General features: G+C 42.9%; 1 protein-coding gene across 2 annotated transcripts in view; it reads right to left on the reverse strand.

Moving 5' to 3' along the window:
• Positions 1-27359, reverse strand: part of SORCS2 (sortilin related VPS10 domain containing receptor 2) — a 1056376-nt gene that overhangs the window by 692745 nt on the left and 336272 nt on the right. For both annotated transcript variants that reach the window (XM_056555055.1, XM_056555057.1), the window contains exon 2: positions 22005-22072. In XM_056555055.1, coding sequence (XP_056411030.1) covers positions 22005-22072 — 68 coding nt within the window. The remainder of the gene's footprint in view (positions 1-22004; positions 22073-27359) is intronic.

Raw genomic sequence — 27359 nt, forward strand, 5'->3', positions numbered from 1 at the left:
GACCAAGTATCCTAGGAAAGGAAGAGATTGGCATTCAAACAGACATTTCTCTATCTTGGCATAAAGTTGATTGTCACGAAGTCTCTGAAGAACCATACGGACATGCTGGCGGTGTTCTTCTAGATTGGCAGAAAAAATCAGGATATCGTCCAGATATACAACAACACAGGAGTATAAGAGATCACGAAAAATTTCATTAACAAAGTCTTGGAAGACGGCAGGGGCGTTGCACAGGCCAAAGGGCATGACCAGATACTCAAAGTGTCCATCTCTAGTGTTAAATGCCATTTTCCATTCATCCCCCTCTCTGATGCGGATGAGATTATAAGCACCTCTTAAGTCCAGTTTGGTAAAGATGTGGGCACCTTGGAGGCGATCAAAGAGTTCAGAGATAAGAGGTAGGGGGTAGCGGTTCTTTACCGTGATTTTATTAAGACCGCGGTAGTCAATGCAAGGACGTAGAGAGCCATCTTTTTTGGACACAAAGAAAAATCCGGCTCCGGCAGGAGAGGAGGATTTACGGATAAAGCCTTTTTTTAAATTTTCCTGGATGTACTCCGACATAGCAAGAGTCTCTGGGGCGGACAGAGGATAGATTCTGCCCCGGGGTGGAGTAGTGCCCGGGAGGAGGTCAATAGGACAATCATAAGGCCTGTGAGGAGGTAGAGTCTCAGCTTGTTTTTTGCAAAAAACATCCGCAAAGTCCATATAGGCCTTAGGGAGACCGGTTACAGGGGGAACCACAGAGTCACGGCAAGGGGTACTGGGAACCGGTTTTAGGCAGTCCTTGAAACAAGAGGGCCCCCAACTCTTGATCTCCCCAGAGGACCAATCCAGGGTTGGGGAATGGAGTTGAAGCCAGGGTAGTCCAAGGAGGATTTCGGAAGTGCAATTGGGGAGGACCAAAAATTCAATCCTCTCGTGATGAGGTCCGATGCACATTAGAAGGGGCTCCGTGCGGTAACGTATGGTACAGTCCAATCTTTCATTGTTTACACAATTGATGTAGAGGGGTCTGGCGAGACTGGTCACTGGGATGTTGAACCTGTTGACGAGAGCGGCCAAAATAAAATTTCCTGCAGATCCGGAATCCAAGAAGGCCATAGTAGAGAAGGAGAAGGCAGAGGCAGATATCCGCACAGGCACAGTAAGACGTGGAGAAGCAGAGTAGACATCAAGGACTGTCTCACCTTTGTGCGGAGTCAGCGTACGTCTTTCCAGGCGGGGAGGACGGATAGGACAATCCTTCAGGAAGTGTTCGGTACTGGCACAGTACAAGCAGAGATTCTCCATGCGGCGTCGTGTCCTCTCTTGAGGTGTCAGGCGAGACCGGTCGACCTGCATAGCCTCCACGGCGGGAGGCACAGGAACGGATTGCAGGGGACCAGAGGAGAGAGGAGCCGGGGAGAAAAAACGCCTTGTGCGAACAAAGTCCATATCCTGGCGGAGCTCCTGACACCTTTCGGAAAAACGCATGTCAATGCGAGTGGCAAGATGGATGAGTTCATGTAGGTTAGCAGGGATTTCTCGTGCGGCCAGAACATCTTTAATATTGCTGGATAGGCCTTTTTTAAAGGTCGCGCAGAGGGCCTCATTATTCCAGGATAATTCTGAAGCAAGAGTACGGAATTGTACGGCGTACTCGCCAACGGAAGAATTACCCTGGACCAGGTTCAACAGGGCAGTCTCAGCAGAAGAGGCTCGGGCAGGTTCCTCAAAGACACTTCGAATTTCCGAGAAGAAGGAGTGTACAGAGGCAGTGACGGGGTCATTGTGGTCCCAGAGCGGTGTGGCCCATGACAGAGCTTTTCCAGACAGAAGGCTGACTACGAAAGCCACCTTAGACCTTTCAGTAGGGAACTGGTCCGACATCATCTCCAAGTGCAGGGAACATTGGGAAAGAAAGCCACGGCAGAATTTAGAGTCCCCATCAAATTTATCCGGCAAGGATAGTCGTAGACCAGAAGCGGCCACTCGCTGCGGAGGAGGTGCAGGAGCTGGCGGAGGAGATGATTGCTGAAGCTGTGGTAGTAGCTGCTGTAGCATCACGGTCAGTTGAGACAGCTGTTGGCCTTGTTGCGCTATCTGTTGTGACTGCTGGGCGACCACCGTGGTGAGGTCGGCGACAACTGGCAGAGGAACTTCAGCGGGATCCATGGCCGGATCTACTGTCACGGTGCCGGCTGGCAGGTAGTGGATCCTCTGTGCCAGAGAGGGATTGGCGTGGACCGTGCTAGTGGATCGGTTCTAAGTCACTACTGGTTTTCACCAGAGCCCGCCGCAAAGCGGGATGGTCTTGCTGCGGCGGTAGTGACCAGGTCGTATCCACTAGCAACGGCTCAACCTCTCTGACTGCTGAAGATAGGCGCGGTACAAGGGAGTAGACAGAAGCAAGGTCGGACGTAGCAGAAGGTCAGGGCAGGCAGCAAGGATCGTAGTCGGGGGCAACGGCAGGAGGTCTGGAACACAGGCTAGGAACACACAAGGAAACGCTTTCACTGGCACAATGGCAACAAGATCCGGCGAGGGAGTGAAGGGGAAGTGAGGTGTAAATAGGGAGTGCACAGGTGAACACACTAATTGGAACCACTGCGCCAATCAGCGGCGCAGTGGCCCTTTAAATCGCAGAGACCCGGCGCGCGCGCGCCCTAGGGAGCGGGGCCGCGCGCGCCGGGACAGGACAGACGGAGAGCGAGTCAGGTACGGGAGCCGGGATGCGCATCGCGAGCGGGCGCTACCCGCATCGCGAATCGCATCCCGGCTGGAGACGGTATCGCAGCGCACCGGGTCAGTGGAGCTGCCCGGAGCGCTGCGGTAGCGAGAGAGAAGCGAGCGCTCCGGGGAGGAGCGGGGACCCGGAGCGCTCGGCGTAACAATAAATATAACATATTTTATGTTCCCTCTATTGTAAATTGGCTCAGCACTCAGCCTTGTACATTAATCATGCAGGGCAGGAAGGGGTGGGGGAGGGAGGAGGCATGCATGCTGGAGTTTAGTCCATCCTCTATGGCTTTTCTTGTTCTTAACAGAAAAACAGGATTTTTTAACTTTAGAAACAGCCATCAGCTAAGAGACATATAGGTACATTTTGTTTGTTGTCCCTTTTGGCTTGTGTCTGCAGCTCTGAGCATTATATAGTGCTCACAGATTGCCTTTAAAAGCCCACTGCTAGACCTACTGTCATCCATGGCTGTCTGCAAGATGCAATGGAGAGCCTTGGGCCCATCTGGACCAGAGAATTTTGGTATGCCAAAGGGATTGCCCTTACTACTCTACAATTCTGATGGGGACTCTGTAGCTGGATATGTTATGAGATTGATTCCTAAGCTCTGTGACTGCGCCTGCGTTGTTATAACTAGAGGAACAGAGCTTGCTCGCTGCCTTAAATGTCTGAAATTGCAATGACAGCGCAATTACAATGACCGTGCATGCGTGGGGGTCCTGTGTGTCTATCATACAGGGAAGATTCCCTGATATAGGAGGAGAGAAGCATTCAACCCTGGGGCATAGTGGACCCCGGTGAGCAAGGGGTCCAGTGAAAAAAAATTTTTTTCCATAGTTAGCTTAAATTTCTGAAATTTCAGGAATCGTCCTCGCAATACTTTCATCTTATAGGAGCCTTCTTTGACCAATAATTTTTTTTTTGGAAGAGGGACCGCCAATGATAACCTGATCATGCGTCCTGCTTCTGGGATGCCAAGAGAACACCTATACTGAATCCAACAATAGTTGGAAATCCACATTTCCCTGCAACGCCTCCAAGAAACGTAATATTGCAAAGTTCCCAATGAAGAAAGCTACATTGTATTGTACTCTGGCATTATAGTGTTTATAGTGCATTTTATAGTATTCCATTATTTGTAAATTCCTATACTATAATCAAATGTAACATTATAACCCTATTAATGCTATTTTATTACATGTTCAAATGAAGCTGTCAGAATGTGGAATACTTTCGCTACATGGATTTTCTCTTAATGTTTCTTTTTCCAGTCTTTAATGTGTCACTGCTTCATTAAATAACAGCATGATTTCCCCTAAAAATCGTAGCGCCGGAAGCCATATTGTTTTGAGGAGGTTGGAGCAGTTGTGATTCACATGAGTAGCGTGGAGCTCAGAACTCTGTGTGACTCTACATTCCTTGCAGCTGTTCCTTTTGTGCCACTTCCAAGTTATGTCAAGATTCTAATCCTATCTAACATTCCTTTGCCAGATGAAATTGTGTCATATAAATTGATTTTGGAGGAATTTTAGAAAACAGGCATTACAGCATGTGGTAAAGAGAACAGATAAAGAAGAAAAAAAAAATCCTAAATCATCAGTCCATGACAGCTCAGTCCGGTTATCCACAAATAATTGAACACACTATCCTCCGAAATATTATTTTAGGGAGAAAGCAGCTGAAAATCAATCTCTGGCCACAGTAATCTCCAGCCCTTGCATTTTTAATCAGATTTTTATTCCGAGCCGACCTTATATCGACCATTTCAATATCTGAGCTCTTGAAATGACCTTCAGAGTTTGGTAAAAAAAAATAAAAAAAAAGGATGGAAAAGAATTTGTATTTTATCAACCAAAAGAAAAAGAGGAAGACCAAATACTCAATACACAAGAGTTTGTTTTTATGTACGTCCAACTGTTAAAGAGCCAAAGGAGCTACTTCCCCTCTCATCACTCTCCTTTCTACTTCTGATATAGACTCATCTTATAGAAACTGCTTGGTCAGCCAATCTCTGGCCACAATGGTGTCCCATCTCTGTGATTGGCTAAGAGGGCATTTTCTACTAAGACATGTCTGTCTCAGAAGAAAAAAGGAGAGTGAACAGTTGGCAACCAGACGAAGTGACACTTGCATCTGGGGGAGACAGACCAGATATGTAAGTACGTCTTTTATTTAAAAAAAAAATATGGAAAGGTTATATGTCAAGATAACGCCTTTAAAATATCCAGGACATAGTAAACTTCAAGTATTTTCATTTTGTTTTCAGATTCTCTTCTGGTTTATGGTATGCCTGTACAAAGGTTGGATCCGCTATACAACTGTATTGTTAAAGTCTATGGACATCTTGGAAGGCATTTCTAAAGAGAACCTGTCAGCTAGTTTTGGACACTAAACTACCAGTATGAGCTTACATAACTGGAGTCCGAACCCGCCACTATAACACTTCATTTACCTCACTGGGGGGAATACACCTTGCTTCAGTATGCATGCGTAAATACTCTCATCGGCACAGTTGGTGAGTGCCAGAATCTGGGGGGGAAGAAGTTGGGGACTCTGTTCTTGGTAAGGAAAAAGTAAATTTAAACAGGATAGCAGTAGTTTTGGTACCCTAAACCACAGCTGTGCATATAAATGCTGGTGGTTTAGTGTCTCAAAACTATCTAACAGACTGATTTTAATTCTTGTGTTGTACTTACTCTAGAAGAAAAAGTTTTCTCCATACTTAAAGGTCTTTATTTAAAAATGTACTCAGTTACTCCAATGCAATATCCTTGTTTTCTCAAATAGTGCTGGCTACTGTATCCAATTTTTAGTCAAATCGACCAGAAAATCTTCACAATGGGCTTAGTCTCCAGCCCTTATTGCTCCTCTCCTGAATGATCTTTTAAGTTGATTATACTGAAAAAATAGAAAGAAAAAAACAAAACACAGAGTGTTCTCCTAGTGCATTATCCGAGGATAACAGGGAAAGTATATACATGGTTATGCATGTAAGGTTTATACCTTACATACTTAAGAAAGGGTTTGGTATGTTTACAGACCTGGTTACCAACTGTTCACTCTCCTTTCTACTTGTGAGATAGACATGTCTTAGTAGAAAATGCCCTCTTAGCCAATCACAGAGATGGGACTCCATTGTGTCCAGAGATTGGCTGACCAAGCAGTTTCTACTAAGATAAGTCTATCTCAGAAGTAGGAAGGAGAGCGATGAGAGGGAAACTGGATGATGTCATACCAGGAGCTGGGGGTATACAGGTAGGTGAGTATGCCTTTATTTTTATAGGAACCCTCAAAAATCTGAATACTCTCTTTAAGTGTAACATGTGTAACTTAATGCCCTCTTATGCTAAACTAGGGCCAGATGGAGTCTAGTGGAGGCCTCTATGAAATTAAATTTGGTGGGGGCCCCAATCCAGCTTCTAGAACCTGGAACACCAGACTCTTTATTGCTGCACATAAAGGAGAAGTAGCCATGAATGTGCAATGTACTATCTACTAAATTCTTTCTGAAAGTTATTGAGATAGATAACTCCCTTTAAGTGACATTAAAGGGTACCTTTCATCAAACAACTTTTGCTATATTAGAGATTAATGTATGCGGAATAACTTTCCAATAGCATGTTGTTAAAAAATATGCTTCTTTCTATTTAATTTTCCACTTTGAAAAAATGACCACTAGGGGTCTTCCTACCAGTCCTAGCCACAAGCCTTTTTTTTTTTTATAGATTTCAGACTCATGCTGGAGTCCTAAATCTCAGACTGCAGCCTGGACACAGACAAGCTCAGCACTGCTCCCTGGCAGGGAGCAGTGCTGAGCTTGTCTGTGTCCCAGGCTGCAGTCTGAGATTTAGGACTCCAGCGTGAGTCTGAAATCTATAAAAAGAGGACTGGTAGGGAGACCCCTAGTGGTTATTTTTTTAAAGTGGAAAATTAAATAGAAAGAAGCATATTTTTTAACAACATGCTATTGGAAAGTTATTCTGCATACATTAATCTATAGTATATCAAACGTTTTTTTTCATGAAAGGTACCCTTTAAAATACAACTTGAAATGCCATATCATAATGACCATACCAAATGTCTATTTAGATCTGGTCATAAACAGCTTAAACAAAAAAAAGTTTCCCCCTTCTAAAGAAGATACAATTGGTAGATTACAAAAAGTAGGGGTCAGAAATAAGAGCGTTTGCAAGCAGAACAAGACTACACAGCTGCACTCATAAAACTGTATAAGGCTATTTGCAAAGTCTTTCATTTATACTTTAGTTGTAGAAGAGTAATACAAAAATGATTGTTTGCAAAAGTCTACATACAGATATAAGATCTCTAGTCTTTAGCAAGTGTGTAAGTTGGTAACACCAAAGTAATGGAACACGACAACTAACATGGACGACCCAAAAACAGGAGATCACCAACATACGTTAAAGTCAGGGGGTGGGATCTGGCTTCATAGTGAAACATGCATTAGGGTACATATGCTGCTCTCTGGATTGTTATACACCTTACATGTGTCCACCTTGTTAATATGTATCTCTGCATTGTCTTCCTTTAGTGTTAACACCTGCCCTTCTTGTATGCATTTTTTTAAACGTTTTTTTGTATTCTTAATAAAGATAATGTTTCATTTGTAATTTGTTATTGGTGCTCTGTTTTTTTTTTTTTTTTTTGGGGGGGGGGTCCAAGTGTGTAAGTAAACAATGCACCAACAGCAACATAGAAGGGTAAATATATTGGCTTGTTCTGCTGCGTTGGCTTTGGGCAATGGAGTGGGCAGGAGGAAACCATCTGTACTCACTTTATCTAGTGGCATTCTGCATAGCAGCTAATTACTGGTAGTTTGACTCGGAATCATTGAACTGTACAACCACAGTGAGCGACTGCCATCTCCTCGTATAATACCGCCCAGAGATTGATTTATTGGAGAGCTGCATATGTAGCAGGTCAAAGAAAGAAATGCTGTAGGCCTAATACACAAAATCGTACTTGATTTACCCAGTGGTGCAGAAAAGAAAAACCGCAAGACGGGCTTGTCATATTTCAGGCGGTCCATGATGCTTTGCAGACAGTGCTGAGGATTCTGCACACACACGATTTATCAGTCCGCAGCGAATGTTTATTTCCTCCGAAAATAATGATGGGGATTTATATAAAGTGGGCGGGGGGGCGGGGGCCATCACATCTGTTTAATGAGCCAGTCTTTGCCAACGTTTGCAGTAGCCAGGTGGCTAATGGCTTCTGTGATGACTTTACAGTGCGACGTGCATACATTCATAATGTGCTGACTCCGCACAGGCACTGAAAATATTATAAAGAATAGTGGGCATATTGTGCATTTATACCCACCGGGGTTGGGTGTTTTTCATGGACAGAGTTTAGATAAGGGGCTTAATCTGTCAGCTGTATTTGCTGGTAAGAGCTACAGATACCATTGGATAGCTGTTATGGTATCAATACAAACTGTACCTTTCCTGGAAATGATGGTGGTTGCCAAACTTATACAATTGCCTTTGCATTTCTCAGCCAAGTGTCCTGGAGGAGGGCTGAGCTGCTCAAGTGTCACAGCCTGGCATGCCTCTTTGTCCACCTTCACCTCCCAGCCCCTCCCTGATTGTAAACTGAGCCTTCTACAGCAATTAAAAAGGATATAGGAGGTAAGCAAAGAGGCGGGCCAGGCTGTGGCACTTGAGCAGCTCGGCCTCACCTCCTTGACACTAGGCTGAGGAATAATAAAGTGGTTGTTTTATTAAAGAGTACCTGTCATTAAACCATATTTTCTAAACTAACTTAGATTATGTTCCCTAACTACTCCTAACACCCCTCCTGCCCTTAAAAAAAAATGTCCAAGCTTTAAAAGGCTCTGTATCATACCTTTCCCCTTTCTCACATTGTATGAGCTCCCGGCAGGAGGAAGTGGGAATTCCCCAGCAGGCGCGACGTCACTGAAGCCTGTGAGAGCTGTTCCTCAGCATGCCTTGCACGCACTTCCTGAGTTTAGTCTCCTGCCAGGCCAAGAGGAGACCAAACTAACTATTTGACTTGCGCAGGGAACAGAACAGAGCCACCTAGTGGCTGTTTTTTCAATCACATTAAAAACACATAAAGGTTGAGAATTTTAACAGCAAGTAAATAGCAAAGTGCCTTATAATTACATAAGGAACAATATATTAAAAGTTTAGTTTGGTGACAGGTATTCTTAAAGTTTAGCCACCACCATCAGCTCCAGGGAAGTCACAGTTTGCTTTTATACCCTAAGGACCCATTTACACTACAGAATTTATCCAAGTGGACATTCCGTGTGCAGCAGTCCCTGCTGAAAATCAATCAGCACTAGGACCGCACAAACATGCATCTCCATTTATGGCAATACAGTCAATGCGGAATTCCACCAAAAGAATGAACACAGGATAGGGGATAAATGTCTGATCGCAGGGGTACGGCCGCTGGGACCCCCGCAATCTTCTGCCCGGCACCCCGGTAATCCGGGGTGTCGGGCAAGAGATAGGGGATAGGCGATAAGATGCCTAGTACCGGAGTATCCCTTTAAGCACAGATAGGGTTGGTATTGCACTCCCTGATACAAATTGTGCTGTATTTATTTTACTTTTAAGGTGAAATTACACTTTACAAGTAATATTTCTTGTCAGCAATGATATATTACCGCACTAAACTACAGCACGGAAAAAACTACATTTTCTTTCTGGAACAAAACAAGTAGTCGGCTGAATATTTTTTTGCTTTTATCTCAAATGTATTTTATTTTTCCTATCCTTCATAGCCGATGTATGAAGAAGGCTGAATCCTCTTAGTCGCAGATCCATCTGACTGCACATAGAACAAATACCGTAGTATAACAGAAGCTTTTAGCAACCGCTTGCAATCCCCTGCTCAGCCCGTACATCAAGAAGACACATTAGAAGCAGCAATTAAACATTTAACTTCTGGTAAACTGAGCTCCAGATTGTCAAAGAACTCATATAAATGGATGATGGGAGGGCCTTCGGGTACATCCTCTTATCCAATATGATTTACAAATATAATGAAACAGGATAGGAAAAGATAAAAAGCCTCCGAAGGTCTGGGTTAATGCTAATGGGACATTTACGGTTAGATTGGAATTATACATGGAAGCAGTCAGCAAATTAAAGGGGTTATCCAGGGATAGCAAAACAGAGTTCATTTCTTCCACAAACAGCACTGCCCCTGTCCTCAGGTTGGGTGTGGTATTACAACTTGGCTCTATTCACTTCAATGGAACTGAGCTGCAATACCACACTTAATCTGAGGACTGGTGTGTACTGTTTTTTGAAGAAATTAGCTCTGTTGGGGTTGTCTGACCCAACTGAATGACAACATGTAATACTTTAGTTCTCTTGTAATGGTCGCTGTGAGAAAAATTTGCAAACAACTTGCTGCTGAAGTTGTTTGCTTAATGTATTATACTGCCCTGTACACATACCAGGGTTAGCTGCTCCTTTGGACATCAGGTGAGGGTGGCTCCATTTTACTTTATTGAGACACTGGCCCTCATTTACTAAGCTACAACCCACTAGTTTTTTGTCAGGTTTTTCCAAGTTATTTTGGTGCAGCAGGGAGATTTGAATAGGGGATAAGATGTATAGGGGTGGAGTACCCCTTTATTGAGGTCCATTTGGTTTCTGTCAGGTGTCCATTTGTTTAGCAGGATATACCCAGACTAAATTTGACTATTTGCAGCATTTTTTTGTGCATTCTGGTTTGGCTCATTAAATGGACTCTGCAACTTTGCTCCCCAAATGGAGTTCCTGTACAAATGTAAATATAGCCTTAGGCTATGTTAACACAACATAAAAATCAGCCGCATATTTTTTGCGCGTGCATTTTAGGCTGCAATCAACAACTGCACGACTACGGCTGAAAATGTGCATGTAAAATAAAGTATCCAGCTAGTTTTATATTGGGTGAACACAGCCTTAGTCTAATTTTATGTGGCGTTGCCAGTTTTTCCTTCCTAATCATTGTTGGGGAGGAAAATCAACAGAGGAAGCTTTTGACTTCATATCCCGTCCTCATATATTGTTGTCATATCCTGACCTCCTATCGCGACCTCCTATCCCGACCTCCTTTCCCGTCCTCCAATCCTGACCTCCTTTCCCGTCCTCCTATCCCGTCCTCCTATCTCGACCTCCTATCCCGTCCTCCTATCCCGTCCTCCTATCCCGACCTCCTATGTCGACCTCATATCCTGACCCGTAATATGTGTACCAGGTATTGAAATATCTCCAGCCATACGGAAGTAATGTGGGAACATACATTTTCCATTGATTTGCATGGGACTTTAAACAAAAGCCCCAACCCTCCCAAATGGGGGTAGTTAAGGGTTAAATTAACGATCCTATATTTTAAGTGGACATATAAGTAACATGTGACCAAGTATTATCGAAATATCTCCAGCCGTTTGGAAGTTATGCTGTAACATATATTTTCCATAGACTTGTATGGGACTTTAAACAAAAACCCTGACCCTGGCAAATGGGGTGAGTAAGGGTTAAATTACCTATCCTATGTTTGTTGTTGACATATAAGTAGCATGTGTGCCAAGTTTCATGTTAATATCTTTAGCCGTTTGGATGTGATGCTGGAACATACACACATACATACATACACACATACATACACACACATACATACATACATACACACACACATACATACACACATACATACACACACACATACACACACACATACATACACACATACATACACACACACATACACACACACATACATACACACATACATACACATACATACATACATACACACACACGTTGAGTTTTATATATATAGATTTAGACTGGTTTTTCCTGTCTAAATTTGTTGCACAGAAAGTCGCAGTCTAAATATGTGCGACTTTTTTGCGACTTTTGTTTTAGAGGATTTTTAGAACATGATGCATTTTAGTCTATTTTAGATGGAAAAATGCATTGGTGCTGAATTTATCAAAAGCGACTTTTCAGCGACAAGTCGCATCGGCTGAAAGTACGCCGAAATGTCAGACCATGCTGGAGCAGGTTTAAATAATGTCTAAAGGATAGATCCCGAAGTCTGTGCACAGAATTTATCAAGAACCGTGCAACTTTTGATAAATTAGGCGCACAATAGACCGGCCTAACGCTCTGTAGTTTGGAGAGAGAGAGAGAGAGAGAGAGAGAGAGAGAGAGAGATTTAATTGGTTCCTCAACTATGATCTAATGGGATTTCCACGAAACAGCCTATCTCCTTGATGATGGTTTCCAGGTCGCATCAAATAAAAAAATTTTTTTTTTTAAAGTTTATCCAATGAATTTGTTTCTTTTTTACTTATTACATACTACCCCAGTCATGTGACATGTGATGTCATGACTTTTTCCACTTTATACCTGGTTTATGAGCTGCGGTATACAGGATGTCACTGGAGCAGGTAAACTCAAGATGTTACAGGTCATGTGATATGCCGCTGAAGCGAAAAATGCGCTTTTTGGAGCCAGTAAGTAAATTACTTAAACTCTTACATAAACTCTTTAAAACAGCAAAATGCTATCGAATGTGCGTTACAAAAGGCACGAAGCAGAAAAGAAAAGGCTCCATAAACTGATTTACATTACCATATTACACGAGGCCTAATTGGTTTAACTTGCAATTAGACTTGTGTGCAGGTTGGATATCTGTGAATTTCCTGCACAGTATGTCAGACGCGCTGGAACATCCTTAAATTAACCAGCTCTTTGGAGAAATTCAATTAAAAAAGTGAGTGTTGCGTTCTTGCAGCGAGCGCCTTCATGCAATATTTTAATTTTAGAAAGTGTCTGGTGTCAGATTTAATGGTGAAACCCACAATGTAACTTTAAGTACTTTTTATTATGAGAGTAAAGCAATTAAATGTGTTAAAATACCTCAATGCCATAGTCTTGTTGCCAAAAGTAATCCAACATTGACTGGCCATTGTACCTTTTGTATAATGAGAATTCTTTCGGTGTCTGGCGGGGATCCAGAAGTACAAGCGGGCAGTGAATATGATGTTTTATCTTTTATTTATCTATTAATAGAACTTAATTACATTCCCAGAATAAGGGGGCGGACGTGCCATCGGGGTGATGAGAGGTGGAAACTTTTATTAGATGTGTCTTGTATCGAAAATGTACACATTTCTACACTGTTAAAATAAACATCTCAGTCATTACAGAGGGAGAATTTATTAGAACGTCGTTTTACGAATCCCGCCACCCTGAGTGCACTTCAGGGCTTAGAAAGTAAATGTAGGTTACAACCAACAAGTCAGCTCTTTTGTAGTCTGAAATCCATCTCCTGTCTCATCAGAGGCTTGGGCCGGGGGTCTATCCTTTTACCATGCTTTAAACTACAGCTCTGCTTATTCTGATTGGCTGTCCTGTATAAGCACAAGCTCTGCAGGGAGTTGTGCATTGACAGCTGCTTTCTGATACATTGAAGAACAAAATAGTGGTAAACTACAGTAGGAGCAACTAATCAACCCAAAAAGATTAGGCTAAGGTGATATCACCATTCAGCTTCAACCAGAAGAGTTCTGTTCACTAAGTCCATTAAAAGTATGGGACTTTAGCGAAGAAAAAAATACTGCGGAAAACCAGACAAACCCTTTAAGCCAATGGGATCAGTTAGGACTAATACTGAACAAGCGTAGCCTCCCACCACCCCCAACCTGAATTTGATCTGAACTTTGGGGAGCTTGCAACTCACCGAACTATCAAACATGATAGGGCAATACTGGGACAGAGCTGTGCCCACAGCTGACAGCTGTGAGTACAGCTCAGTCCAGCAAGGAAGGAGTTAAGTAGAACAGCACTAGTTAACTCCTTGAGGGGGGTGTATACATTATACATTCATTATGTGGCTGTATAATGTATAAATGTGAAGAGAGTGATACTTACCATCTAGTCACTGGTCCAGGTCTCTTCTTGTTAACCCCCCCCCCCTTAATCGCTAGAGGTGGAGCTACACAAGAAGAGGTCCGGACCAGCATCAAGATGGTAAGCATCACTCTCTTAACTGTATTATAAAGCCATTTAGAGCCATTTAGCAGTATAATGTATACACCCTACCCACCAAGGAGTTAACTAGCAATTATTAACTCCTTCCTTGCTGGGTTGGCGCATAGCACTCAGCCAAGCAAGGTATTACAGTAAATGAGCAAATTTGCTGGTTTACTGTTTGGAGGAGCGTGCTACCTTTAAGACATTTAGCAGAGTTAATTTTTTGCACTTTTTAGTGGAAAACACAACAAAACTTCTCTGATATATCTAGCTACATTAATAATCAGAAGTAGTCAATGAAAAACGATTAAGGAGGGTCTAAGTAGCATCCTGGAAATGACTTGGAAAAGAAATGAAGGTGTTAAATTATCTCTTTTTCCGGATGTTCTCACATTAGTTCGAGAGACCACGGAAAGGTCAATATTAATAGCGTTATATAATTAAATATTTAAGTAGAGAACTCAAGAGACTCCTTATGCAAAGATCATTACAGCATCATCAATTAGAAGTCCAGAGATATCCGCCTCAGAGAAAGAATAGATACAAAACTAACATCTATCTATCTATCTCATATCTCTCTATTATCTATCTATCTATCTATCTCATATCTCTCTATTATCTATCTATCTATCTCATATCCATCTATTATCTATCTATCTACCTCATATTTATCTATCTATCTATCTCATATCTATCTAGTATCTATCTATATATCTCATATATATCTATCTCATATCTATCTATCTGTCTATCTCCTATCTATCTATCTATCTATCTATCATCTATCTATCTATTTATCTCATATCTATATATCTATCTCATATCTATCTATCTCATATCTATCTATCTATCTCATATCTATCTCATATCTATATATCTATCTATCTATCTATCTATCTATCATCTATCTATCTATCTATCTATCTATCATCTATCTATCTATTTATCTAATATCTATCTATCTATCTAAAGGAAGATATTACTGCAGCACTCCAATATAGATGGTGAAAAAGGGTGAAATTTATTCCATCCAAATAGGTGCAACGTTTTGGTCGCCAACTGCGGCCATTTTCCAGCATACAAATACAGTGCCTATTACCGGGTTTTGCAGCTGCTTGCACCTATTCACCTCCTTCATTCAGGAGTGCTGCTCTACATCGTTTGGATATCTATCTATTTGGAGAAGGATGAAGACAGCATCAGGTAGAAGCCTCTGTGCAAGTGTTCAGCCAGATGGCCAACCAAGGTGCAAATACAAAGTTGCTTGACAAAGGCTTCTGCTGCCGAAATGGTGACATTTTGTATGGGATAAATAAAAGACTCCAGCTTTTGCACCAGATCCTGTGTCTGTCTGGTACTGTGATTCTTTGGACTTTGTATCTATCTATCTATCTATCTAGTTCTCTATCGATCTGTCTATCTATCTATCTATCTAATATCTATCTATCTATCTATCTCATATCTATCTATCGGTCTATCTATCTATCTCATATCTATCTATCATCTATCCATCTCATATCTATCTATCTATCTCATATCTATCTATCTCATATCTATCTATCTCATATCTATCTATCTATCTATCTATCTATCTATCTCATATCTATCTATCTCATATCTATCTATCTCATATCTATCTATCTCATATCTATCTATCTATCTATCTCATATCTATCTATCTATCTAATATCTATCTATCTCATATCTATCTATCTATCTATCTATCTAGAGAAAACAAGAGAGCAGCAGTACACAGAAAAATTGGTGCAAAAAAGGTGGAGGTTTATTGCATAATCCCAGTGTACAAAAGAAGCGACGTTTCAGCGACCTCTCGTCGCTGTTCTCAAGCTCAACTGAATGGATCCCTGTGCAGCCTTATATGTGCGGTTAATTACATAATTACTTAATGCAGTAATGAGCATACAGTGTATAAATAAACATATACATATTTACATATTGTGCATACATATAAATAGATCCAATGTGTATACATACAAACAAAATATCCACATCGTAATATAGTGCAGATGTGATATAATAATAACAACGTGTTTTTTAGATGTGCATAACAGTGCCGATGTGTTCCATATTCTTTACTTCTTATTTACATAGATAAGTACAGTATTGCACTTACCCAACAGAGCACCATATGTCATAGTGTCATATTTCCCGGAGCGTGGGTACTGACCCTTGTATAGAGTATAGCCAATAGAGGGAAAGAGTATTCGCGCATGCGTACTGGAGTTGAGAAGCAACCTGCGCCATCTTGCTTCAGGGAAAAGTGCCCAAATCTTCATCTCAGGTAGTTTTTTGTTGTAAAGACAACAAAAAACTACCTGAGATGAAGATTTGGGCACTTTTAACTGAAGCAAGATGGCGCAGGTTGCTTCTCAACTCCAGTTTAGGATCTGTCCAGAGCAGCATATGTTTGCCATGGGGATTTGCTCCTGCTCTGGACAGTTCCTGACATGGACAGAGGTGTCAGCAGAGAGCACTGTGGTCATGACAGAAAAGGAATCCAAAAAGAAAAGAATTTCCTCTGTAGTATACATCTGCTAATAAGTACTCGAAGGATTAAGATTTTTTAATAGAAGTAATTTACAAATCTGTTTAACTTTCTGGCACCAGTTGATTTAAAAAAAAAAAGTTTTCCACCGGAGTACCCCTTTAACCCCTTAACGACGCAGGACGTATATTTACGTCCTGCGCCGGCTCCCGCGATATGAAGCGGGATCGCGCCGCGATCCCGCATCATATCGCGTGGGTCCCGGCGCTAATCAACGGCCGGGACCCGCGGCTAATACCACACATCGCCGATCGCGGCGATGTGCGGTATTAACCCTTTAGAAGCGGCGGTCAAAGCTGACCGCCGCTTCTAAAGTGAAACTGAAAGTATCCCGGCTGCTCAGTCGGGCTGTTCGGGACCGCCGCGGTGAAATCGCGGTGTCCCGAACAGCTGATCGGATACCGGGAGGGCTCTTACCTGCCTCCTCGGTGTCCGATCGACGAATGACTGCTCCGTGCCTGAGATCCAGGCAGGAGCAGTCAAGCGCCGATAATGCTGATCACAGGCGTGTTAATACACGCCTGTGATCAGGATGAGAGATCAGTGTGTGCAGTGTTATAGGTCCCTATGGGACCTATAACACTGCAAAAAAAAAGTAAAAAAAAAGTGTTAATAAAGGTCATTTAACCCCTTCCCTAATAAAAGTTTGAATCACCCCCCTTTTCCCATAAGAAAAATAAAACAGTGTAAAAAAAAATAAAAATAAACATATGTGGTATCGCCACTTGCGTAAATGTCCGAACTATAAAAATATATAATTAATTAAGCCGTACGGTCAATGGCGTACGCGCAAAAAAATTCCAAAGTCCAAAAAAGCGTATTTTGGTAACTTTTTATAACATTAAAAAATGAATAAAAAGTGATCAAAAAGTCAGATCAAAACAAAAATCATACCAATAAAAACTTCAGATCACGGCGCAAAAAATGAGTCCTCATACCGCCCCGTACGTGGAAAAATAAAAAAGTTATAGGGGTCAGAAGATGACATTTTTAAACGAATAAATTTTCCTGCATGTAGTTATGATTTTTTCCAGAAGTGCAACAAAATCAAACCTATATAAGTAGGGTATCATTTTAACCGTATGGACCTACAGAATAATGATAAGGTGTAATTTTTACCGAAATATGCACTGCGTAGAAACGGAAGCCCCCAAAAGTTACAAAATGGCGTTTTTTTCGATTTTGTCGCACAATGATTTTTTTTTCTGTTTCGCCGTGCATTTTTGGGTAAAATGACTAATGTCACTGCAAAGTAGAATTGGCAACGCAAAAAATAAGCCATAATATGGATTTTTAGGTGGAAAATTGAAAGGGTTATGATTTTTTAAAGGTTAGGAGGAAAAAACGAAAGTGCAAAAACGGAAAAACCCTGAGTCCTTAAGGGGTTAAAGGTACAATGCAACATAATATAAATTAACAGAACAAATATTACAATGAATATCACAGCATCACGTGTGCAGTAGGGCCTATCGTAGTCACCTGAAGCAATGTTTACCTGACAGGACACACTCCGGTACTGGGACACCACACTTGTTGTCAGTCCAGGATCCTATCAGCTATTACATCAGTTCTGCATGCATAGACAAAGTACAATCCCAACGTTTTAAATGGAATACGTCACTATGTGCCCTTGTTGCTTTCCATGCCATACTGAAGATCACAATGCCTGCGGTACATTGTGGGAACACACCGCCTCAGCATATTCTAATGGACATTTTTAGCCGCCTACAGCACATGCGGCACAGATGGAAAATGCAGAAAGGTCTCCATTAGCAGCCCTCAGTCACGTCACCTTTACAAAGCAATATCATCTAAATAACATCTCACTTAGTAAAGCATTTCAATGTAAAAAGTCTGCGGTCCACCGAGACCAATAGTCACGCATCCATAAAACAGCTATATGGGTTCCCTTCGTGCCGAGCGGCCTATAACATGTGTTTGCTCTTGTCATAATTCTCCACACATATGAAAATCATTGCGGCTATGAGTCAATAGAGCTGAAGGATCACAAAGAGATGAAACGCTAAGTTATCGGGATCAGGAGGTCTGAGCCTGTAACACGCCGGTATCTCCTGTCTTTACATCTGTGCATCCAATCCAGTCCATAAGTGCCGCACATTGTATAAATCCACTGTGTTTAGTCAATAGGTCAATACATCTGCTGCTAATATTCTGCATGAAAGGCTGGAAAAATAATCATATGGAGTAATGAAGAAAAAAAACTATATGAGATCTACATTATATGGTACTTTTATAACACTTAAAGGGGTACTCCGGTGGAAAACTTTCATTTTTTTAATCAACTGGAGCCAGAAAGTTAAACAGATTTGCAAATTACTTCTATTAAAAAATCTTAATCCTTCGAGTACTTATTAGCAGCTGTATACTACAGAGGAAATTCTTTTCTTTTTGGATTTCTTTTCTGTCACAACCACAGTGCTCTCTGCTGACACCTCTGTCCATGTCAGGAACTGTCCAGAGCAGGAGCAAATCCCCATAGCAAACATATGCTGCTCTGGACAGTTCCTAAACTGGAGTTGAGAAGCAACCTGCGCCATCTTGCTTCAGTTAAAAGTGTCCAAATCTTCATCTCAGGTAGTATTTTGTTGTCTTTACAGTATTTTTGTTGTCCTTCCAGTATTTTTTAGGGGCTGTAAACCACAGAGGAAATGCTTTTCTTTTTGAATTTCTCTTCTGTCATGACCACAGTGCTCTCTGCTGCCCTCTGCTGTCCATTTTAGGAACTGTCCAGAGCAGCATATGTTTGTTATAGGGATTTGCTCCTGCTCTGGACAGTTCCTGACATGGACAGAGGTGTCAGCAGAGAACACAGAAAAAAAATCCAAAAAGAAAAGAATTTCATCTGTAGTATACAGCCGCTAATAAGTACTGGAAGGATTAAGATTTTTTAATAGAAGTAATTAACAAATCTGTTTTACTTTCTGGCACCAGTTGATTTAAAAAAAATAATAAAAAAAAGTTTTCCACCGGAGTACCCCTTTAAAACTCCTAAAGCAGTGTTTTCCAACCAGAGTGCCTCCAGCTGTTGCAAAATAACATGTCTCAGCATGCCGGGACAGCCGGAGGCTGTCCCGGCATGCTTGAGTTGTGGTTTTGCAACAGCTGGAGGCACCCTGGTCGGGAAACAGTGCCCTATAGAGAGGACTTTTTTTGTAAATATCCGTTTTTGTAAATATTTGTATTTTATTTTTTATTTATCTTGAACCGTGTGTTGATATTGTTGTTATAAAAGTGTTTTCTTAAAAAGGAAATAAATAAAAACAAGTAAAAAAAATACTTAAAGTTTGCAGGGTCAGGGTCAAGTGCAGAGTCTTAGGCTATGTTCATACAGCAATGTTTGCACGGAACATCCCCAATATTGTCCCTTAATGGGAGCGCCGGCGCTAGGACCGCTAGGGAAGGCGCCGTCTCATAGACGGCAATGCATTTCCATGCAGACTCCGCAGAAAGAACAGACAAGTCTATTCTTTCTGCGGACACCGGAATCGGGATTTCAGGGTCCGAAACATCTGTCGCGGGAATTCCGCCGTGTGCACAGTGCAGCAGAATCCAGTTGAAATCAATGGGACTCTGCTGCAGCTGAATAAGAATGAACATAAGAATTCTGCACGAAAATTCCGTCGTGTGAACATGGCCTTAGGTTATAAAGGTATGGGATTCTGGGGGAGATTTATCGAAACCTGTCCAGAGGAAAAGTTGCTGAGTTGCCCATAGCAACCAATCAGATCGCTTCTTTCATTTTTCAGAGGCCTTTTCAAAAATGAAAGAAGCGATCTGATTGGTTGCTATGGGCAACTCAGCAACTTTTTCTCTGGACAGATTTTGATAAATCTCCCCGTACGTCTTTACACGCAGCTGGGAAATGCGCCCTCTCATAGACGGAAATGCTTTTTCAAAAGGAATCAGAAGAAAGAATAAATATGTTTATTCTTTCTGCGGATTCCACTTGAAAAAGCATTTCCGTCTATGAGAGGGCGCATTTCCCAGCTGCGTGTAAAGACGTACGGGGAGATTTATCAAAATCTGTCCAGAGAAAAAGTTGCTGAGTTGCCCATAGGAACGAACCAGATCGCTTCTTTCATTTTCAGTCTAAGTGTTTCCGGGCAGACATTTTGCACATTCTGGGCAGTGGGAACCCGGCCTTAGGGTACGTTCACATGAGCAGATCCCCAGCGCGTATTACGATGTGGATCTGCCATTGAAGGACCGCTGTATGCTGCCTTTACAGGTGCCTGCTCGGAGCGGCAATATGCCGAAAGAGATGCGCGAGTCGCTGCGCCTGCGCGGTGTACTCGCACAAATCGCGGCCGCTCCCCTTGCTCTATGAACTAGGCCGAGAGCTGCCGCGATGTGCGATTATACTGTGTATGCGCGAGGCAAATGGCACATCGCAGTGTGTCTGCTCGTATTGCCATTCCAAGCAGGCACATGTAAAGGCAGCATACAGCGGTCCTTCAGCGGTGGATCCACAATGTAATACGTGCTGGGGATCTACTCGTGTGAAATTTATGACTACACTGAAAACAGGGTGGTACCATTTCCCAATGGAGACTGCGTCTACACTCTGTATAAGGGTACGTTCACACGTGCTGATTTTTTAGCGGGTTTTTCGCTGCGTATTTGAAAGTGGGCGGGCTCTTCTCGGCTGTCCGCAGCAGATTTTCCGCAGCGGAATGTACACTGTGGAAAATCCGCCACAAGCCCCATTGAAGTCAGTAGGGACTGTGGCGTAAACTCTGCTGCAGAAAATCTGCTGCGGAAAGCCGAGAAGAGCCGGCCCACTTTCAAATACGCAGCGGAAAACCCGCTAAAAAATCCGTGCGTGTGAACGTATCCTAAATAGGAGTAATGTAGGAAAACACCTTAGACGAGGCAATTAGTAGCACCCAATTGTCAATTTAATTTCTACATTTCCAGGAGGAATAAAAGAGGAAATGCAGAGTTCTGATAAATGGTACTCCAGAATTATTGTTACACCGAAAGTACGGTATTTACTAAAACAGACACATCAGGTGCTCGGAATTATTTTATTAAAGTGAACCTATCATCAGATTTTACCATATATAATGCATGTGTATAAAGGCCATGTGTATAAAGCTTCATAACAGTGAAATTGTGGAACATTTGCATAGTGAAACGTATATGATCTTGCACGTCTGATACCATATAAAACACAATGGGGGAGATTTATCAAAACCTGTGCAGAGGAAGAGTGGTGCAGTTGCCCATAGCAACCAATCAGATCGCTTCTTTCATTTTCCACAGGCCTCTAAAGAGGCCTGTGGAAAATGAAAGAAGCAATCTGATTGGTTGCTATGGGCAACTGCACCACTCTTCCTCTGCACAGGTTTTTATAAATCTCCCCCAATATTCCTTAGATTGTTAGGGATAAGATTATTGCCAACCAAACACCACAGTCAAAATTCCATCTACCAGTTGCCATCATGAACCATTACAGCAGATGCCAATGAATGACAAGTCATATTTCCGTAAATATCATAACCGAATTGCCCTCGTATTCATTTCATTCGCAGAATAACAAATTCTTCAATAACAAAATGTAAAATTATTTGCCACAACATTGCATTATATGGAGCATTTGCCCCACATGGAAGCGTCAATATTTCAGCAAGTTACACAACGAAGCCGTAGTAATATTTCCTACCTCCATAAAGAGCTCTCGAGGACCTTCCCCATGTCAGAGTGATAGTACTTAGTCAGTATGAGGATGACCTGTGGAGGAGACAGAGATGTTAACATACCGGGGTTGAACACATTTCATCAGTACATGGCCTGTCATATGCATATAGTAAATCAGAGGTCTCCAGAACATACCAGAGTGACCTACTGGAGTACTAGGGAACCTCCAGTAGCCTTTGGGAAAGTTATAGGCCCCAAAGGTCCAACAGAAGACAACCAAATTTGGAAGCGACTATGGTCTTATTTACCAATAACCTATTATTGCTTATGAACATGTCCTTTAACTACAACCATAATTACACAGAGTACAATGAAAAGTGGATGCGCACATCATGGTTTGTACATTATAACAGGTGGGCCCTTTTTTTTCTACTTGAGCCCCTGCCCCCCAAAATGTCTATGCACATCTCTGCCTCTCTGCTGAATTTCCTCAGTGGTCTACACAAAAAAATGGCATGGAATCACTTTGATGCAAGTTATACATGAATTATATTAAATGATACTGAAAATACATGTCAAAATATGTTTAAAAAAAAAAATTGCTGAAAATAAACAAGTTATGCTCAACACAATGTTTTCCAACACTTTTTGACACCACTCTGAAGCACGCCTACTTTTTCATATTAAAATATTATTAAAGCGTATAATATGTGATTTCGAAAGAGGATTATTGGATAATAGACAGTGGGGAGAACATTCAAAACCTGTATTTGTGCTTTTTTCAATAAACTGCTCCAGATTGGTTGAAAAAGTGGTGCAGCACACATTTTCAAAAGAACTTTGCTTGTTAGCATCATGTATGCTGATATTTTTTAAGGGTTACTCTGCTCCCCAGCGTCCAGAACACAATGTCCCGAATGCTGGGTGCGGGCTTCTGTGTTCACGTCCGCCCCCTCGTGATGTCACGGCCCGCCCCATCACACCCCGCCCCCTCAATGCAAGTATATGGGAGGGGGCATGACATTGAGTTCTGGACGCTGGGGAACGGAGTAACCCTTTAAGTGGCTAGACCTTTGAAAAAGGCTGGACATGGAGACAGGGTTTGCACCAAATATTCAAAATTCAGCACAAAAAAACAAACAAACAAAAAAACAGTCCTTAAAGGGGTACTCCGTCCTAGACATCTTGTCCCCTATCCAAAGGATAGAGGATAAGATGTCTCATTGCTGGGACCCCCTCGATCTCGGCTGTGGCACCCCAAGCATACAATGCACGGAGCAAACATTCCTCCGTGCCGGATGACTGGCGATGCGGAGGCTCGTGACGTCACTGTCACGGCCTGCTCATGATGTCTTGGCCATGCCCCCTCAATGCAAGTCTATGAGAGGGGGCGTGACATCACGTCCCCTCCCATAGACTTGCATTGAGGGTGCGTGGCCGTGATGTCACAAGCATCCGGCGATACACCAGACGCTCTAAATGAACGCCGAGTGAAGCAGGGAGATCGCCAGGGTCCACAGTGGCAGGACCCCCGTGTTCAGACATCTTATACCCTATCCTATGGATGTCTAGGGGTGAAGTACCCCTTTAACTATACAACTATATATAGGTGGTGTAGACTGGGCACACAGTTTAAGATTTTCAAATAGCCTGAGTCACTGTTAGGCTATGATCACACTGCATAAAAATTGGTGCGTGTTTTATTTGACATACTGGTTTGCTGCGAAAATGCGTCTGTAATCTGTAAAAATGCAACAGCATTATGCGGGATATCTGCCTGTGAAATACAACACGCACCATATATTTTACATTGCGTGAACCCAACCTTCTGGTGCAACCTTAGACTGCCCAGTACCGGTAAGTAAAACCTAGTTTTTGACTATGTCCCCATTATTTCTTGGCAACTCGAGATGTCACATGGCTAACTTCTTTACAATGGCCACAGACCACTGAAGTCGAGACTGTAAACAAGAGACAGGCATATGAAAGACATTACTGATGATCAGCATATAAAGACAAAGCAACCTCAATTCGTCATCCTGCTGAGAGCTTCAGTATATGGTAGTAATACGGGTTCTGTGCTGTGTTTGACTTTTCCACTACTGTTCTGCCCTATTTTCTAGTAAAGATATTCTATAAATAGCTGAAGCTTTAGATATTTCAAAGAACAAAGTATTCCCATTGTTCTGCTTTTCAGAAATGGGACATTGGTCTCCTGACAGAAATCCCACATGTAAATATAGATTGCGCATGGGTCTATGTGGAAATTTAAATCCTTCTAATGTTCCTATAGGTCTGTGAAGAAAAGTATAAGCATAAAATTGCCCAATAATACAAACAAAATAGAACATTGTTTATATATGTGCCATGATATCTTTATTTTTGTCTTCCTCTTTTTGACAACCTTTGGAAGACAACTTTTTGGTGGCCCAATACGGGAGGTGTTACCCCGTGCTCCTGCTGTCCTTTCAGGCAGCCTCCTTCAGTGTCCCCAAGGCCCCTGCACTTATTTCCCCATTGTAAATATGTTTTACCATGTAAAGTGTTGTAAAATGTAATGTTGCTTTAAGAGTTATACCATGTGACATGTCATGTGATTGTTACCCAGGAGATACCAGTGAACAGGTGATCCCAAGAGTGGCCAATGGGCTCCCTGCTAGTCTCCCCCATATAAGCCCTGGGTGGAGCTTCTTTCTCTTTGAGCTCTGCTCTTCTGCTAAGCTGAGGTCCAGTGCAGTCGTCTAGTGTGTCTGTCCAGAGCGTTGGAGACCTCAAAGTCAAGTCCTGTAGCCACCATCAAGTCAAGTAAGATAAAGTCACAGCTTTATGAGTCAGGTCAGTCCCTGTCATCTGTCAAGTCAGCGTGGTCTGCATTTAATTGTCCAGTTCTACTACAAGTCCCAGCAAGCCCTTAAGGTCTCTGCATCACTGGTCTCCTCCGTGGGCCCTGGCTGAACTGTATAGACTTTACCAACTGTCTACCCTCAAAGCTACCGTAATCCATAACTTGGCGTCGGAGTCTTTATTGCCCCCGTGCCTAGCCCAGGATCCAGCGGTATACCTTCGGGTGGTTATAGGCTAAACCATGCCCTGACATCACAAATACAAAGGGTTAATGCCATCTGCCCCTAGGGCAGTGTTTCTCAATTCCAGTTCTCAGGGCCCCCTAACAGGTCATGTTTTCAGGATTTCCTTAGTCTTTCACAGGTGATATAATTGTGGTGATGCCCGATTCACTGACCATAATTATGTCACCTGTGAAAGACTTAGGAAATCCTGAAAACATGACCTGTTAGGGGGTCCTGAGTAGTGTTGCTCACGAATATTCGCAATTCGAATATTATTCGCGAATATCGCATATTCGCGAATTCGCGAATTTCGCGAATATAGCGCTATATATTCGTAATTACGAATATTCGTTTTTTTTTTTTTTTCACAGTACACATCACAGTGATCATCCCTCTCTGCTTCCAGCTTGTGTGGTGTAAAGAAGGCTCTAATACTACTGTGTGAGACTGGCGTGCGCGAAAATTCGCATATACGAAAATTAGCATATGCGAATTTTCGCGTGTGCTAATTTTGAATATATTCTAATATTCACATATGTTAATTTTCGCATACGCGAATGTTCGCATATGCGAAAATAAAGCGAGAATATAACGAATATGCGAATATTCGCGAATATATGACGAATATTCGTCCATATATTCGCGAATATTCGCGAATTCGAATATGGCCTATGCCGCTCAACACTAGTCCTGAGAACTGGAATTTTGAAACACTGCCCTAGGGTAACAACATCTGCCCTGCACCACACACTCCGCCACCACAACTTGCTCCACCAGTAATCTCTGCCCTCTCAGCAATGGAGACTGGGCATAAGCATTACATTTTTTGGGGTTATTGTTACAGTCACGGCAGGTGGTGGATCCTCTGGGCCTGTGTGGATGATGACGTCAGCCGTGCCAGGGAGCAGAGTCTAAGGTGCCACTGGTTTTCACCAGAGCCTGCTGCAAAGCGGGATGGTCTTGCTGCGGCAGGCGGCACCCAGGTCGCTACCACTGGCACGACTCGTCCACACAGGTAGCTGTGAGGTCGCGTGGCACAGAAGGAGACTGCTCAGGGCAGGTAACACAGGTGCAACGTAGGTAAGGTAGCAAGGAACAGGTACACGATAACAGAGACACAGGACTTTCACTATGGCAATAGACAACCAAAGATCCGGCAGGGAACCAAGGGAGGAGCTGTTATTTAAGGACAGGGTGTAGACACTAGATTAAATGAGCACTGGCCCTGTAAGAGTGAAAGCTCCGGCATGCGCGCCCTAGGAGGCGGGGGCACGTGCGCTGGGGCTATGAGGATACGGAGAGACGGAAGATGAGGGAGGTGAGTGACGGGCTGGGATTCGCATGCGGGCACGTCCCACGATGCAAATCACAGCCCGCCGGCAGCAGGGACATAAGCAGAGAGCGCTCACGGCCGGTGTGTCCGTCCGGAGCGCAGTTGTTACAGTTGTGATAAGTACACCTGTCATTAACAAAAACTTTTAATATAATGTAGATAATACCATTATATATATATATATATATATATTTATTTGTAATATACATTGGTTAAAAAAATGTGTATATTTTTTTAAAAATGCGGTCCCTGCAGCTACTGTTTGTGTGCCTCTATGAGGAGACCAAATACAGCAAGTGAGGGCAGGGCAAGCAGGGCTCTGTGCAGGCTCCTGACTTGTCAATCATCCTGATGTGTGAGTCGGGGCATGTCACAGAGCCTCACTACACAGAGCCCTGCTTGTCCTCAGTGTACATAGCCCTGCTTGTCCTCAGTGTACAGAGCCCTGCTTGTCCTCAGTGCACAGAGCCCTGCTTGTCCTCAGTGTACAGAGCCCTGCTTGTCATCAGTGTACAGAGCCCTGCTTGTCCTCAGTGTACAGAGCACTGCTTGTCCTCAGTGTACAGAGCCCTGCTTGTCCTCAGTACACATAGCCGTGCTTGTCCTCCCTGCACAGAGCCCTGCTTGTCCTCAGTGTACAGAGCCCTGCTTGTCCTCAGTTTACAGATCCCTGCTTGTCCTCGGTGTACAAAGCCCTGCTTGTCCTCGGTGCACAGAGCCCTGCTTGTCCTCAGTGCACCGAGCCCAGCTTGTCCTCAGTGCACCGAGCCCAGCTTGTCCTCAGTGTACAGAGCCCTGCTTGTCCTTACTGCACAGAGCCCCGCTTTTCCTCAGTGCACAGAGCCCTGCTTGTCCTCAGTGTACAGAGCCCTGCTTGTCCTCAGTGTACAGAGCCCTGCTTGTCCTCAGTGCACACAGACCTGCTTGTCCCCAGTGTACAGTGCCCTGCTTGTCCTCAGTGCACACAGCCCTGCTTGTC

Source organism: Hyla sarda, chromosome 1, assembly GCF_029499605.1.
Source record: "Hyla sarda isolate aHylSar1 chromosome 1, aHylSar1.hap1, whole genome shotgun sequence".
Taxonomy (NCBI): Eukaryota; Metazoa; Chordata; class Amphibia; order Anura; family Hylidae; genus Hyla; species Hyla sarda.